The sequence below is a fragment of the Melospiza georgiana genome, chromosome 13, assembly GCF_028018845.1.
Source record: "Melospiza georgiana isolate bMelGeo1 chromosome 13, bMelGeo1.pri, whole genome shotgun sequence".
NCBI lineage: Eukaryota > Metazoa > Chordata > Aves > Passeriformes > Passerellidae > Melospiza > Melospiza georgiana.
In genome coordinates this window covers 17,421,317-17,433,588 of record NC_080442.1, presented here as the reverse complement: position 1 = coordinate 17,433,588, position 12,272 = coordinate 17,421,317, and the positions used below count along the sequence as shown (strand labels likewise).

General features: G+C 40.6%; 1 protein-coding gene across 5 annotated transcripts in view; it reads right to left on the bottom strand.

Moving 5' to 3' along the window:
* Positions 1 to 12,272, bottom strand: part of MEF2A (myocyte enhancer factor 2A) — a 78,280-nt gene that overhangs the window by 22,024 nt on the left and 43,984 nt on the right. For 2 of the 5 annotated variants that reach the window (XM_058033809.1, XM_058033807.1), the window contains exon 4: positions 742 to 879. In XM_058033809.1, the coding sequence (XP_057889792.1) occupies positions 742 to 879 (138 nt within the window). Of the gene's footprint in view, positions 1 to 741; positions 880 to 944; positions 1,077 to 12,272 lie in introns of all 5 variants that reach the window. The other 3 variants (XM_058033811.1, XM_058033808.1, XM_058033812.1) reach the window with 2 other exon arrangements.

Sequence of the window (12,272 nt, the reverse complement as noted above, 5' to 3'; positions counted from 1 at the left end):
TAATACTCAACACTAACTGATTTTTGTAGGTGGAAATTAAATGTCACTGTGAACACCTCCACAAAAAACATGCAACATTTCCACTCCTTTTATCCCCAAACTGAAGTTCTGGAGCCAAGTGACTTATGGCTGCACACTGGGTTGGCACCTGGCAGAAAATTTTAAAATATCCTTCAGTGTTCAAGGAAATATCCATTGGAATTTCAGAGGAGCAATCTTTGGAGGCTCTCATTCTGCAGCAGCCTTGATTTTAAATATCTAAATAACTTTCTACATCCAGACTTGAGCAAAATAAATTCTACTAGTTAGATGACAAAATTAATCCAATTCTATGTGCCTGCTTGTCACATACTGTAAAATCTTGATCACCAGACAGATGAAGACCTACAAGATGTAAATAAATGATCCTACACCCCACAACAAAAACCTATCTTGGTAAATATATTTTAGGTAGGATTAGGTAATGCAGTAGGCTCCTGAAATTTTGAAATGTTGTCTTTTGTTCCAAAGGTATGAAAAACTGGGAGTGCAAAATCCAAGCTAGACATTATTCTTCTTATTCTTTACAATAAAATGTATTTTAACAAGATCAGGTATCACAACCTCATTTTTCCTCAGAAGTCCTTTTCCCTTCTCAAGCCATTAAATCCTCTTGTCTTTGAAGTGGTTTTCAGTGGTAAGCAAACACCATGAAAATTCTCATGCATGTAAGAGAAGCACAAACCATACTTTAGTACTCACTGCGATTTTATGATTCCGCATCATATTATCAAACTCTTCATTAATTTTTTTATATTTTTCTTCTGTATGTGGCGTGAGCACATATGAAGTGTCAGGGTCCGGGCTGTCGCACCCTCTGTGTTCCTTCTTGTTCAGAGCCTAAATAATGAAGTTAATAAAAAGGATCAACAAATAAAAAGTAGAGATAAAATAAAAGTACTTACAGGGCCTCGCTTGAAAATAAAATCACTATCTTCATTTAGTTTGCTGAATCTGTCCTCCGATAGTGGACTGTGCTCAAAGTAATCGTCAGCATCAGGGCTCTCACAACCATTAAGGCCTTTCTTTCTTAAGGTCTGAAATACAATTGGAAAATTCACATACAAATCATACTAACTTGCCAAGAAGTTTTGTACACTACTGAATCATTCAGAGCCCCTGAAACTACATTAAAATTTCACAGACAAAACTCACTGTGCAACAGACAGAATCAGTCTTTCAAGATAGTGGCAAAGTACACAAAAAGAAAAGGTTCACCCAGGCTCCATCTCGCAGGTAACTTCCCCCTACAACCACTTCATCTCCCAGCACTGCAAGCAAAATCATTTTTGGACACTGGCCGATGGAGAGAAGTCGCCTGACAAGGAACATTCATGCTTGTGGCAAAGGAGTTCACGTATTCACTGGTAATTAAAAGCCGGTTTACTGGATCTTTAATGAATTGATTTTAGCATCCCAATTTAATATTCACATTTTAAAGAGCATACAGTTATATTGTGACAAACACAGTGGCTAAAATTCTGATCCAGTTAACTAACTGCAGAACATTAATATCTGTAACATTCGGTCTCGAAACTTGACAAAGACAGGATCTTCCTGTCATCCTGCATGATAACAAGAACCGCAAAAAAGAAATTACATAATGCCTCTCTAAAATGACTTAGTTTGCTAAATATAAGCTTTTTCAGAGTCCTTCAGACTAACTTTATGGAGCTACTTCCTGTTTTCTGATGGAGAACTCACATCAACATCCCCTGGAAAAAAAAAAAAAACAAGCTTGTCTACAATCCAGCCATTAAAGAAAGGATGTGAAACTACAGGTCTCGTGACCAAATTACAAGATATATTTGTATTTCTTGTTTTTCTTTTATACCCTATTACACAATCAGAAATTTTTCTCTGCAAGCTCTAATTTGTAACAAAACAGTATTTAAAGCACTACCTGTAAAAAAAATCTTTAATTTTTTTTTTAAGGTTTCAAATGTAAAGCAATAAAAATTTTAAACAGATATATGTTATTCGTACATAAAGCAGCAGTAGGACTGTACAGGGACAAGAGAGTTGCATACTTTCTTTCTGTCAGAAATTTTCTATATTCCATGAATTTTACATTAAAAACCCTAAAGATCAGAAATCGGCAAGCTGCCGTTTCCAGTGCCGTAAAAAACCCCCGTGTTTTCCTATAGAAGCAACTTCCATTACGCACCGAAATTCTGATTTACAAAACATTTTAGCTCATAGTATTCACCAGCATTTTTTTACCATCAACTGATTTTTTAGTACAATAAAAAATACATACTACTTCCTCACTATTCATATATATGCAAAATCCTGCTTATTTCTACCGCACTTTGAAAGCAGGAATTGAAAATCCAACTCGCTGCCTGAAATTCTTTAATATCACAGTTCACCATAAGCTGCAATTCCTTCTCAAGTTTCCTGGCTTGCTCCACGTATCCCACACAGTATCTGGAACTCCCACAAAAATGTAATCACTAAATCAGCATATGGGGAAAACAGGTGTAGGCTCCTCCAGCACCTGTCACAGCTCCGATGCCGCTCCTCCAACCAATAGCCGGACACGCAAATGGACTTGGCCATACAAGGGCCGGCTGCTCGGCCTCTCAAGGTCGGAGCCTGTTATCCCTCTCGCAGCCCTTCCTAACAAGTCAGCCTGCCAGTCTGCTACACTTTGATATCAGCAGGGAAAATGTTAACGCTGGGTAATCTGGATTACACTTAACCCCTGCAGCCCACAGCGCTCTGCAAATAGAACCCAAATGTCTTTAGGCGCGTTGGGCGTCAGCGCGCGGTGCCCGGCACACGATGACGGAGCTGCACGGAGGCTCTGCAAAGAAAGGGCTGCAAGACATGCACAGAGTGCAGCTCTGTGACAAACACGCTGAGGCAACTGAAGTCTTGCAGCAAGGAGCTTCAGCAGAGCTCCTTTCGATTGTCTAAAGCAATCCAGTGAAAGCTTTTAAATGTAATGCTGCCAGCTCGTTCCCCCCCAACGGTAAATTATCCTCCTCCGATTTAAACAAAAAGGAAGAGATTTAAATGTAAAAATGCCTCCTTCCTCTCGGTGACTGTGTGTCATTTTTGCTAACAATGGGGTTAACTCTGCTTTGACTCCTGAGGAAGGAAAATGCCTCAGTATCTCCCGTTTCAGGCTCTGGAAACCGTCACTCCAGATGGGGTTCCTGTCATTGTGGAGGGATTTAAGCCACAGTTCCCTGTCACAGATAATAAGGCTGGGTCCAACAGCCAGAGCTCTGCCTCCTTATCACCAAAACACCAAGTGCCACTTGGAGGACCTGACCATAAAAAGCCTGCGAACTTTTATCAGTCCCAGTAACACAATAGTAAAACATTCCTGCTCGGTGGCCAGGGCTGCGCACGGAATGCCGCGAGCTGTTGGCACGGGCAGGCGCGGCCGAGGGGAGCCAGCCCCGCCAGAGCCCGGCACGGCCCGGCTGCAGGGAACGGCACAGCCCCACAGAGCCCGGCACGGCCCGGCTGCAGGGAACGGCACGGCCCCACAGAGCCCGGCACGGCCCGGCTGCAGGGAACGGCACAGCCCCACAGAGCCCGGCACGGCCCGGCTGCAGGGAACGGCCCCATAGAGCCCGGCACGGCCCGGCTGCAGGGAACGGCACAGCCCCACAGAGCCCGGCACGGCCCGGCTGCAGGGAACGGCCCCATAGAGCCCGGCACGGCCCGGCTGCAGGGAACGGCCCCATAGAGCCCGGCACGGCCCCACAGAGCCCGGCACGGCCCCACAGAGCCCGGCACAGGGAACGGCGGGGACCGGCCCTGGGCTCTGGGAGCCGCTCCGCGGGGACCCGGCAAAGCCAAATCCACAAACAAGGGCTGACTCCGCCCTCGAGATTCTCCAGGGCTAAAATTTGTTGTTTCTCCAAATAATGTAAATAACTCGGCTCCCTGAGCAATTTCCAAGATGTTAACACAGAGATCAAAATGTTATTAACTTTGAGGCTGTTCAGAGGAAAAATTTGGTGAGACCAAATTGTGTAACATGAAGAGAGTTTTATTTCTCTGCTCTGATACAAAAGCTTGTTTAGAACAAAATCATAGTATTTGCAGTGGAGACTAATAGAAATAAGGCATAATTTTTTCTTACCACAGCAAGAGGGGAAAAGAACATTAATTTCAGGTTTTGTTATTGGATGCTCATTGCAATTACCTTCTGGTGTGAAGTCTTGTTTTCCAGATCATGTAAGGGAATGTGTAGCCCTTTCAGTAAATTTGTGTTACTTTCCACTTCCTCTAAGACTTAGCCAAAATTACTGGAAATTGTTCCAACGTGTTTGCCAACACACTGCATTGTGCCCCAGTAACTAAGATTGTGCAGCTTTGATCTCAGGCTGCACTAACTGATGAGAGAAAAATATTGGTTTCACTCAGAAAATAATGCTAAGTATTTACAACAAACCAATGCAGGTGTGAAATCTCTTTTTTAAAAGAATGAAGGAAACACATAAATACATTTTTGCAACACACAAAGTCACTACACAAGTGTTCCAGACAGTTTTGGTCATCTTGATATTGCAGAATGACCCAGGAGCTGTGAACTGCTTCTATGCCACTCTTAGTCTAGTACTGATTTATTTTGATTCGAATGGCAGAGCTTAGAAAACATTGTATGAGAATGGCTGGACCAGCTATGATGGGTTTAAATATTGCAGTCAAGCACATGGTGCATGAGCCCCAATATTTTCCTGAACTTCCCCACACATATGCAAAGTAGTTTTTAATTGCACTTTGCAATTAAAATTAGCATTTTGCTAATTTAAGAAAAGAACCATGCCTTGGCAAGAAGCATCTAAGGAACAGAAGAAGGGCTTCTTGCAAAACAACAACAGAAAGGAATAACTGGCTTCTCTCTACGATTCAATATAAATTTTACTGAAACTGATAATACAAATAGCAAAGAGTATAAAAGCACAATAAAGTCATTTACTGTTTGATTCTTGAGGAAGCAGAGCTGATATTCAACCATCTCATCTTCCACAAATCCAACAGAGACACATGGAAGGCAGGAGCCCGAAGGCTGCTGAGCCCCCAGAGCAGGAGATGAAGGCAGCACCTCCTCCAGGCCTGTTCCAGCCCGGCTCCCAGGGGCTCCAGACACTGCTCAGGGGCAGCTCTGGGGAGCAGGAACTCTGAACCCACAAACATGGATGGGTCACTGCTTCCAGAGGGCAAGTGACAGCCCCAGCTGGCCCCTTCCCAGCCAGACCCTGGCTTTCCATCGCACTCCAAAAGGAAATGCTGCAGATGATTAAAGAGCACAATCAGTGGGTTTTGTGCTCCCATCAGTGAGTTTGGTTAAAAAGCCAAGACTTCTGATATTGTGATCTGGGCTCCTTACCAGCCCTGGCAGAACTGTAAAGAACTTGATTATGTTCATTGTCACATCAGGAAATGATATTTTTCTGCCTTAAAGCAAGAATTTAGGATGACCTCATGTGTAAAAAGTGTTATGAAGTGTAAAAAAGTGTCAGGTCATTCAAAACACTCAGTGCTTGGTTTCTTGTAATATTACACAAAAAGGAAATGGTTGCTGCTGTCAAAGCTACCATGTATCATGTTAACAGCTCTATTTTTGCACTTACTATTGGAGCTGGCCAGAGAGGATTTTTGTTGGTATTTCATCCCAAATCACTGGGAAAACCATGTCCAAAATTTGACTAAGACTGAAATGAAAAGTGATTTCCCTTGGAAAAGACAAACCCTTTCACTTAAATCCTGTGGCTAGTTCTCCTTCTGCTCTTGCAATCAGAGCATGGAAAAGCTGCACAGCAGCACAAATTTAGAGTAAATATGTTTTAAATATCATAACTTTTTAAAGTGTAAATATTCCTCAGGCCTGAAGTAATGGAAAAGCCCTGTACCAGTACTGCTAAGTATTAGTGCTGCTCTGGTAGGCACCTCCACCACAGATATCAAAAGGACAAATGATTAAAGTTCCCTGATGCTCTGGAGGTGCCATTCAATAGTGGAGAGTATTTCTGTCTCACTAAAATGAAAAAAAATTCTCCTTGTCCATTCTTTATTTAACTTGGTTTTGCTGGTTTATCCTCATCTGCAGCAGGAATAGGTGGGTGGCCAACATGTGGGCAGAGGAGGCAGAAGGACTGGCCCAGCCCCGCTGGCAGCAGCAAACCTCAGCCACACCACCACTGACAGTCACATCCTACATCAAGAGCCACACCTTTTTTTTCTGTGATAGTCACAGAAAGAAGGACAAATAAAGCAGTCACAGCACCAGATTCCCACCCAGTTTTCTTTCTTAATACATGAAAGATCAGTGAGACAAAGCAGGGCATATTCCTTTACTGCAGCTCAGCTCCCTTCCCTCAGCAGGCAAGGACCACTTGTACCACTACAGGCTCTGCATGCACAGAAACATCCTGCTGAAAGCAGGACAATTGTTTTATTATTTGCTTCCTGATATATATTATTGCCAAGAAGTTGAGCCTAAAATCTGGCTGTTTTTCTCTTCTTTTCAAACACAATATATTCCACTTTCATCAGCCTGAACAATAGAAAGGTGTCTCATCCTTTAGATATCATTATGTCTCCCCTATTATGTATAAAACATATTCAAGTACCCAAGGACTATTCTTAGTCACCAAAAGCTATTTTTAGTTTTTAAACTTCCTGCGGGTCAGTTTGGCTACAGAAGCATCATCACTGCTGTTTCTTTTCTCTAAATTAACAACACAGCTCTGCAGAGTCAGACCTTGACCCTACAGCGCCCTGTACATGAATTTACCACTGTCTAAAATCCAAACAGGAGTGAATCCCCACAAACATCAAATGAGAACAGCCAGAGAAAAACCAAATAATTCAACTCAGTAATGGCATTTTGTCTATTTAAACTCATCAACATTTTTTCTGTAGGCTGAAACTCTTTTTTTCACAGATAGATGTAGTGTATTGTTTTATGTGATGTTTACAAACTCGATAGATTTTCCTCAGGCTCTATTAATATTCTCAACTTCAACCACTGAAGCATCTGCAAATTTCCTTATGGAGCTGTTTTCCTGTCCTTTGGGTTGGAAGGCTACTTACATTTAGCCCTAATACTGCTCCTTTCAGTATCCTTGACACATTTTCAATTACATTTTGCCACGCTATCAGTTCAAATTTCACATTCTAATTATAGCCACAAACACATCCATCCCAAACCAGCTCAGGGAAGGAGTGGTGCCCAGCTTTCAAAACTTCCCTGAAACGCACAGGAGGCCAAATTAGATTATGACAGACATTTCCATGAGCTAAGCAACTTGGAGAGCTTAACTTCTTAAAGAACAAGACCTTCCCAATCTTTCTGGCAGGCTCCCCAGCCATAATACTGCATGCTAAAGAAAATCTGAACTATTGACTTACTCTCCTTTCAGCTTACTTAAATAATATTTTCCATACTTGTGCTCAATTAGTAGTGATATTTAAAAAGCAAATAATTGACATTATGCAAAAATACACGGACATGAAAAATTCTGAGTGCAGTACTTAAAGCTTGCTACAGCTATTGTATTTCTTGGCCAAATATTATAGCCTGCTATGGAGAAAAAAAAAAGGAGGTTTAGGATTAATTACTTATTCCAGGGTTTTACAAATAAAAAACTTCTAAAGCCTGCCTAGCATTATCCATACAAATACAAAGAAAAAGAAGAGCCCTTTTAGCCATGCTCTATGTTCAATTTCAGGCAAAGGTATTCAGCATTTACAAATGAAAAATGTTCATGATTTGAAATTTTATCAGTGTCCCTGCTATAAACCACTCTAAGAAAAGACACTGTCTTGTTTCAAATGTTGGACCACTTCCAGTATCTGGCAAATTTTAACATGTATCCCTGGCTTGCCAAACATGAAAGCTAGCTGTCAAATTCCTCCCAGATATGATAAAGATGGCACTCAGGATTCAAACTCTCATTTATATAAAATAACACATACAAAAGGTTTTTAGACTTGATATGGCATGAAGTTTCAATTCTAGCCTGAAGCATCTTTGCTGTGAAACATTATTTTAAGTAGATAACCACAAGCATTAATTACTAAAGAATTAGAACTTTCTGGGCTATAAAATCCACTCTTCACCCCCAGAATATTACCCAGCTCTGGACTAGAAGCTATGAGAAAGGCAGCTGCATGCTTGTATTTGTGATTTTAGAGAAACACTATCTGTGAACTGTGGACTTTTTAAAGCAGTTGCTGACCTACAAACAAGCTGGATTGCTTGGTCCTAAATGAACTCCTTGAGACTTAAAATGATTAGTAATCCATTAGCGCTGATAATGCTGTTTCCACAGTGACAGCTTAGTCAAGCTCTCAAAGTCCAATTTTTGATGCATTTGTCTTTGTTTCACTTTCTATCCAACTCAGTAGATCATTAAATTTTATATCACTGAGCAGATTTGCATTTTACCTGTTTTACAGACAGAACCATCAACTAGATTTTTCCATTAAAGAGTACTAAAGTGCCAGTTTAACTCGATCTTTTTCAATCTTTTTATTAAAACAAAAAAGACAAAATAGACTGATATTCATCTTCGAGAAGCAAAAATTACTCCCTAGCATATAAATTAAATACATTTTATAGTCCTTCCAGGAATTATAAATTTGCCAACAAACAAAACTGATGGTAAAATGGGGCAAAACACAGCTCTATGTTAGAACATTCAAAGAGATATTTCATGATACATAAATGCTTTACTTCAGCCCTCACCCAAATAACAACACATAGAGCTACAAACTCAGCTCCCAAATGCAGATCTTCATGTACTTGCAATGGTTAAATTATAAATCAGCAGCAGCAGTAGCTGACTGAAGGCCTCCTTTCAGCAACAGTGCACTGCAGATAAGCCATATGGAACATGAAAAGTTTCCAAGTGCAGCAATCCATCTGCATAATATCCCTCATAATCTTTTAGAAGTTCTTTAGGAAAAATATTATCTCCTACTCAGAGTTTGCCAAGAAAAAAAATGGCTTAACTCTGATTAGAATTCGTTTAATAAAAAGAATGGGGTTCTTTAGGTCTACCTGCCCATGTAGTATTGCAATTACAAATACCTTTTGTCCTGAATAGTTCTTTACAGCTTTAAAATTGGAAAGGATAACAGAACTGTTTCAGAGTATTGGTACTCAAGATAATTTAGTGCTATCAAAACAGTAATTACAACACGAATGGCAACCATTCCCAAAGAAAATATTTCCAAGGATTTATGCCATTGTTAAAACAGTGTTCACATGTAAGATTATGGGCACTGGCTACATCTCCCAGAATAAACTCTAACACCTTTAATATTTGTATGGAGCAACCACCTTGTTTCACCAAAGAACACCCCAAAAATAATCCAGCTGAATAAGACAACTGAAAGCAGGTATTTGAAAGCACCAGCTGAGATCAGTGTGTACAACAGGAAACAGAGAGTCTCCCCAAAAATAAGGAAATAGGGGACAAGCAATTACATCTCTGGTTTTACTGAACTAAAATAATGAGAATGTGGGACTTCCAGATACAGCTCTAATAATGTCCCAATTCATGTATCAAATGCAGAACTTCTCAGTTGTGTGTCAACACAATACATTTAACAAGTTTTTTCTGCATAGCCTCCATTTAGTGCAAATTATTCAAAAGCCAGAGCACCACTTTGAAGACTGTCCTGACTTGATGTGAAAAGGGGTGAGAAATCAAAGGTGAGACCTTAAGAGGTAGAAAGAAAAGGCTGTACAGGAATCAGGGATAGAGAAATTTGAGTAAGCTTTATCATGTAATTCATGTCAACATTAGATAAAACTGGCTCTGGAATGCTTGATTTTTTCTTTTTGAAGTCATTGTAATCAGCAAGCATTGAATTTTAATTTATTTGCAGGAAAGAGCAGGGCTTTAAATGGTACCCATTTGTTACAGTTATAGAAGAGTTTACAATGGGACAATGTATAACAGCTTTGATCTAAAAAATCTTCACAACATTCCCAAAATATTTGGGATTTTTTAATAAAAAATGTATTATTCACTTCCTGTTGAAATTACCTTGTATTTCCAGTACAATATAAAATTTAAATTAAAATTCGCCCTACTGCCAATTGAACTAACTTGCCTAGCATTGCACAGTCTACACTATGACATACAGGGCTCCCATTTGAAATATCATATCACTGATGTGACATAATAAGATGTACCAAAAAAAAACTGAGTAAGTCACTAAATGAACTGGATGTGCACTTGCCTGCAAGTATTGCAAAGAAAAGCATGTCACATGTTGTGTGTCACCTGTCATATGTGACAGGCTGTCAGGGTATTTAGAGGTCTGTACCCCAGGAACTGCCACCACCAGTATTTTGTTTCCTCAGGTGCAGCTGGTCCCCAAACCACCCCAGGAGCAATCACAAGGGAAGTGTTTTGTCCAGGTGGGTGCTGAGTGTTACAGCCCCCATGGGCCACAGCACCTGCAGTAAAACCCTGGCACGGAACAAGGCCCAAACTCCCTGAGCCTTCTGCTGCACAAGCACCATCAGCTCGTGGCCCACACATTAAAATTATTCAAAAGCAACATATTAGAAAGTGCAGACATGGTGAGGGCCAAAAGGCAGGGAGTAGTGGAGCACAGGAGATGACCCTCCCCTCCTTTGGGCAGCTCATGTTCAAACACGAACGTGAGGAACAGAGACGATCAAGAGGCTGCAGTGCTGCTGTCCCTCCTGCAGGGTGGATAATCCCTGCCACAAGACACAAGTCTTGTAGCAAAGTCAAAAGATGGGATTACATTAAGTGTCCTCTGAAATCAAGCCTACCACACAAAGAACAGTCCTTCATCTTGCTGTAGTTGCAGGAGATGCTTTGTTCTGGGTCTATTCTTTCCACGCACAGCTTGTGTAAAGTCACTCTCTCTTGATCAACAGATGCCATGGTCCTCACTTTGAAATTGCAAAGTAAAAATACACTTTTCTGTCACTACAGAATTTCAAAAGCACCGAATTCTGCAGCAACACAAGGGCTGCAGAATACACGAGACCAGCACAGCTTGAAGAACTTGTTCATACAATAATTATGTCTTTGTGTGACTGCCTGCATGAACTCCAGCACTAACAAGCAATGAGCTGTTGCGGATTTTCTTGGAGTCAATTTTCAATCCTACTTGACACAATGTCTCCAGAACAGCTAAACCCAGAACTCAATCTCTGACAAGCGTTTCCCGAGCAGTGGGTGTGAGAACTGGACCTTGTGTGTCTGCCCTATAAATTTCAAAAATAAAAATATTCTCTTAACACAGAGCAGAAACAGTTGGAAAAACACTGCTTGTGCAGCTGGGAAAAAAAAAAAAAAACCAATTTTCAGACAGAGGAGAATCCAGTCCCTGCCCATTTCAGGGCTGATTCTGTAGCAATTTTTGGTAGAGCACACAAAAGCTCTGTAGCAGTATTTGACAGGGATTTAGGATCCTGGCCCTCCCAGCAGCACAGCCTCCAGAGGAGCATCCGATCCAATCTGAGATTGTAATGATGCACAGCCAAGTCAGCTGCCACTCATCACTCAGTGATCAGCTTTTTCTGGTAGTTTATTAAAAAATGAGAACATCACAGCGAATTTCAGTTCACAGCTTTAAAGTCATGTCACTGGTGTAACTGTGACAGGGCTGGCGTAGGACAGAGAGCACCCTGAACTGCAGCTACATAAAATCACTGCTGGCAATACAGCAGCCAAGTACAGTCATTATTAGCAAGACTTCAGAAATTTCTATAAAAAGATGCATTCTAGACAAACTTCAAATATCTATATGCTTTAAGTAGTGACTAAATCTGGAATTCATCAAAATTCAGAATACCAGCAGAGCACGGTAATTTTAAGGCACCGGCAGTGTTTTAAAGAGGTAGAAGAAATAATGTATTCTTAACCCTAAAACACTAAATTTATTCACTGCTTTAGATACAAGGGAAGCACAGTTTTAGATTATTTGCAGGCGAACCAAAGCTGCTTCAAAAACAAAAATCTATCTTACTTCTGAAAATTCTTTATATATCAGCAATGAAGGAATGCAAAACATTAACTCAGAACAACAACTCTTTGCCAGTACTGTCAGCTTGCCTAAAGTCACCAGTAATCTGATATTTTGAAATAAATAAATAAAGAGGTACGTTAATCATGTGTATGTACAAAGCAATTTCAGCACAGCCAAAGAATTAAAATAACATTGTTGAGTAAAACGGTATTACCAAATGCAAGATATGGAAAAATCAA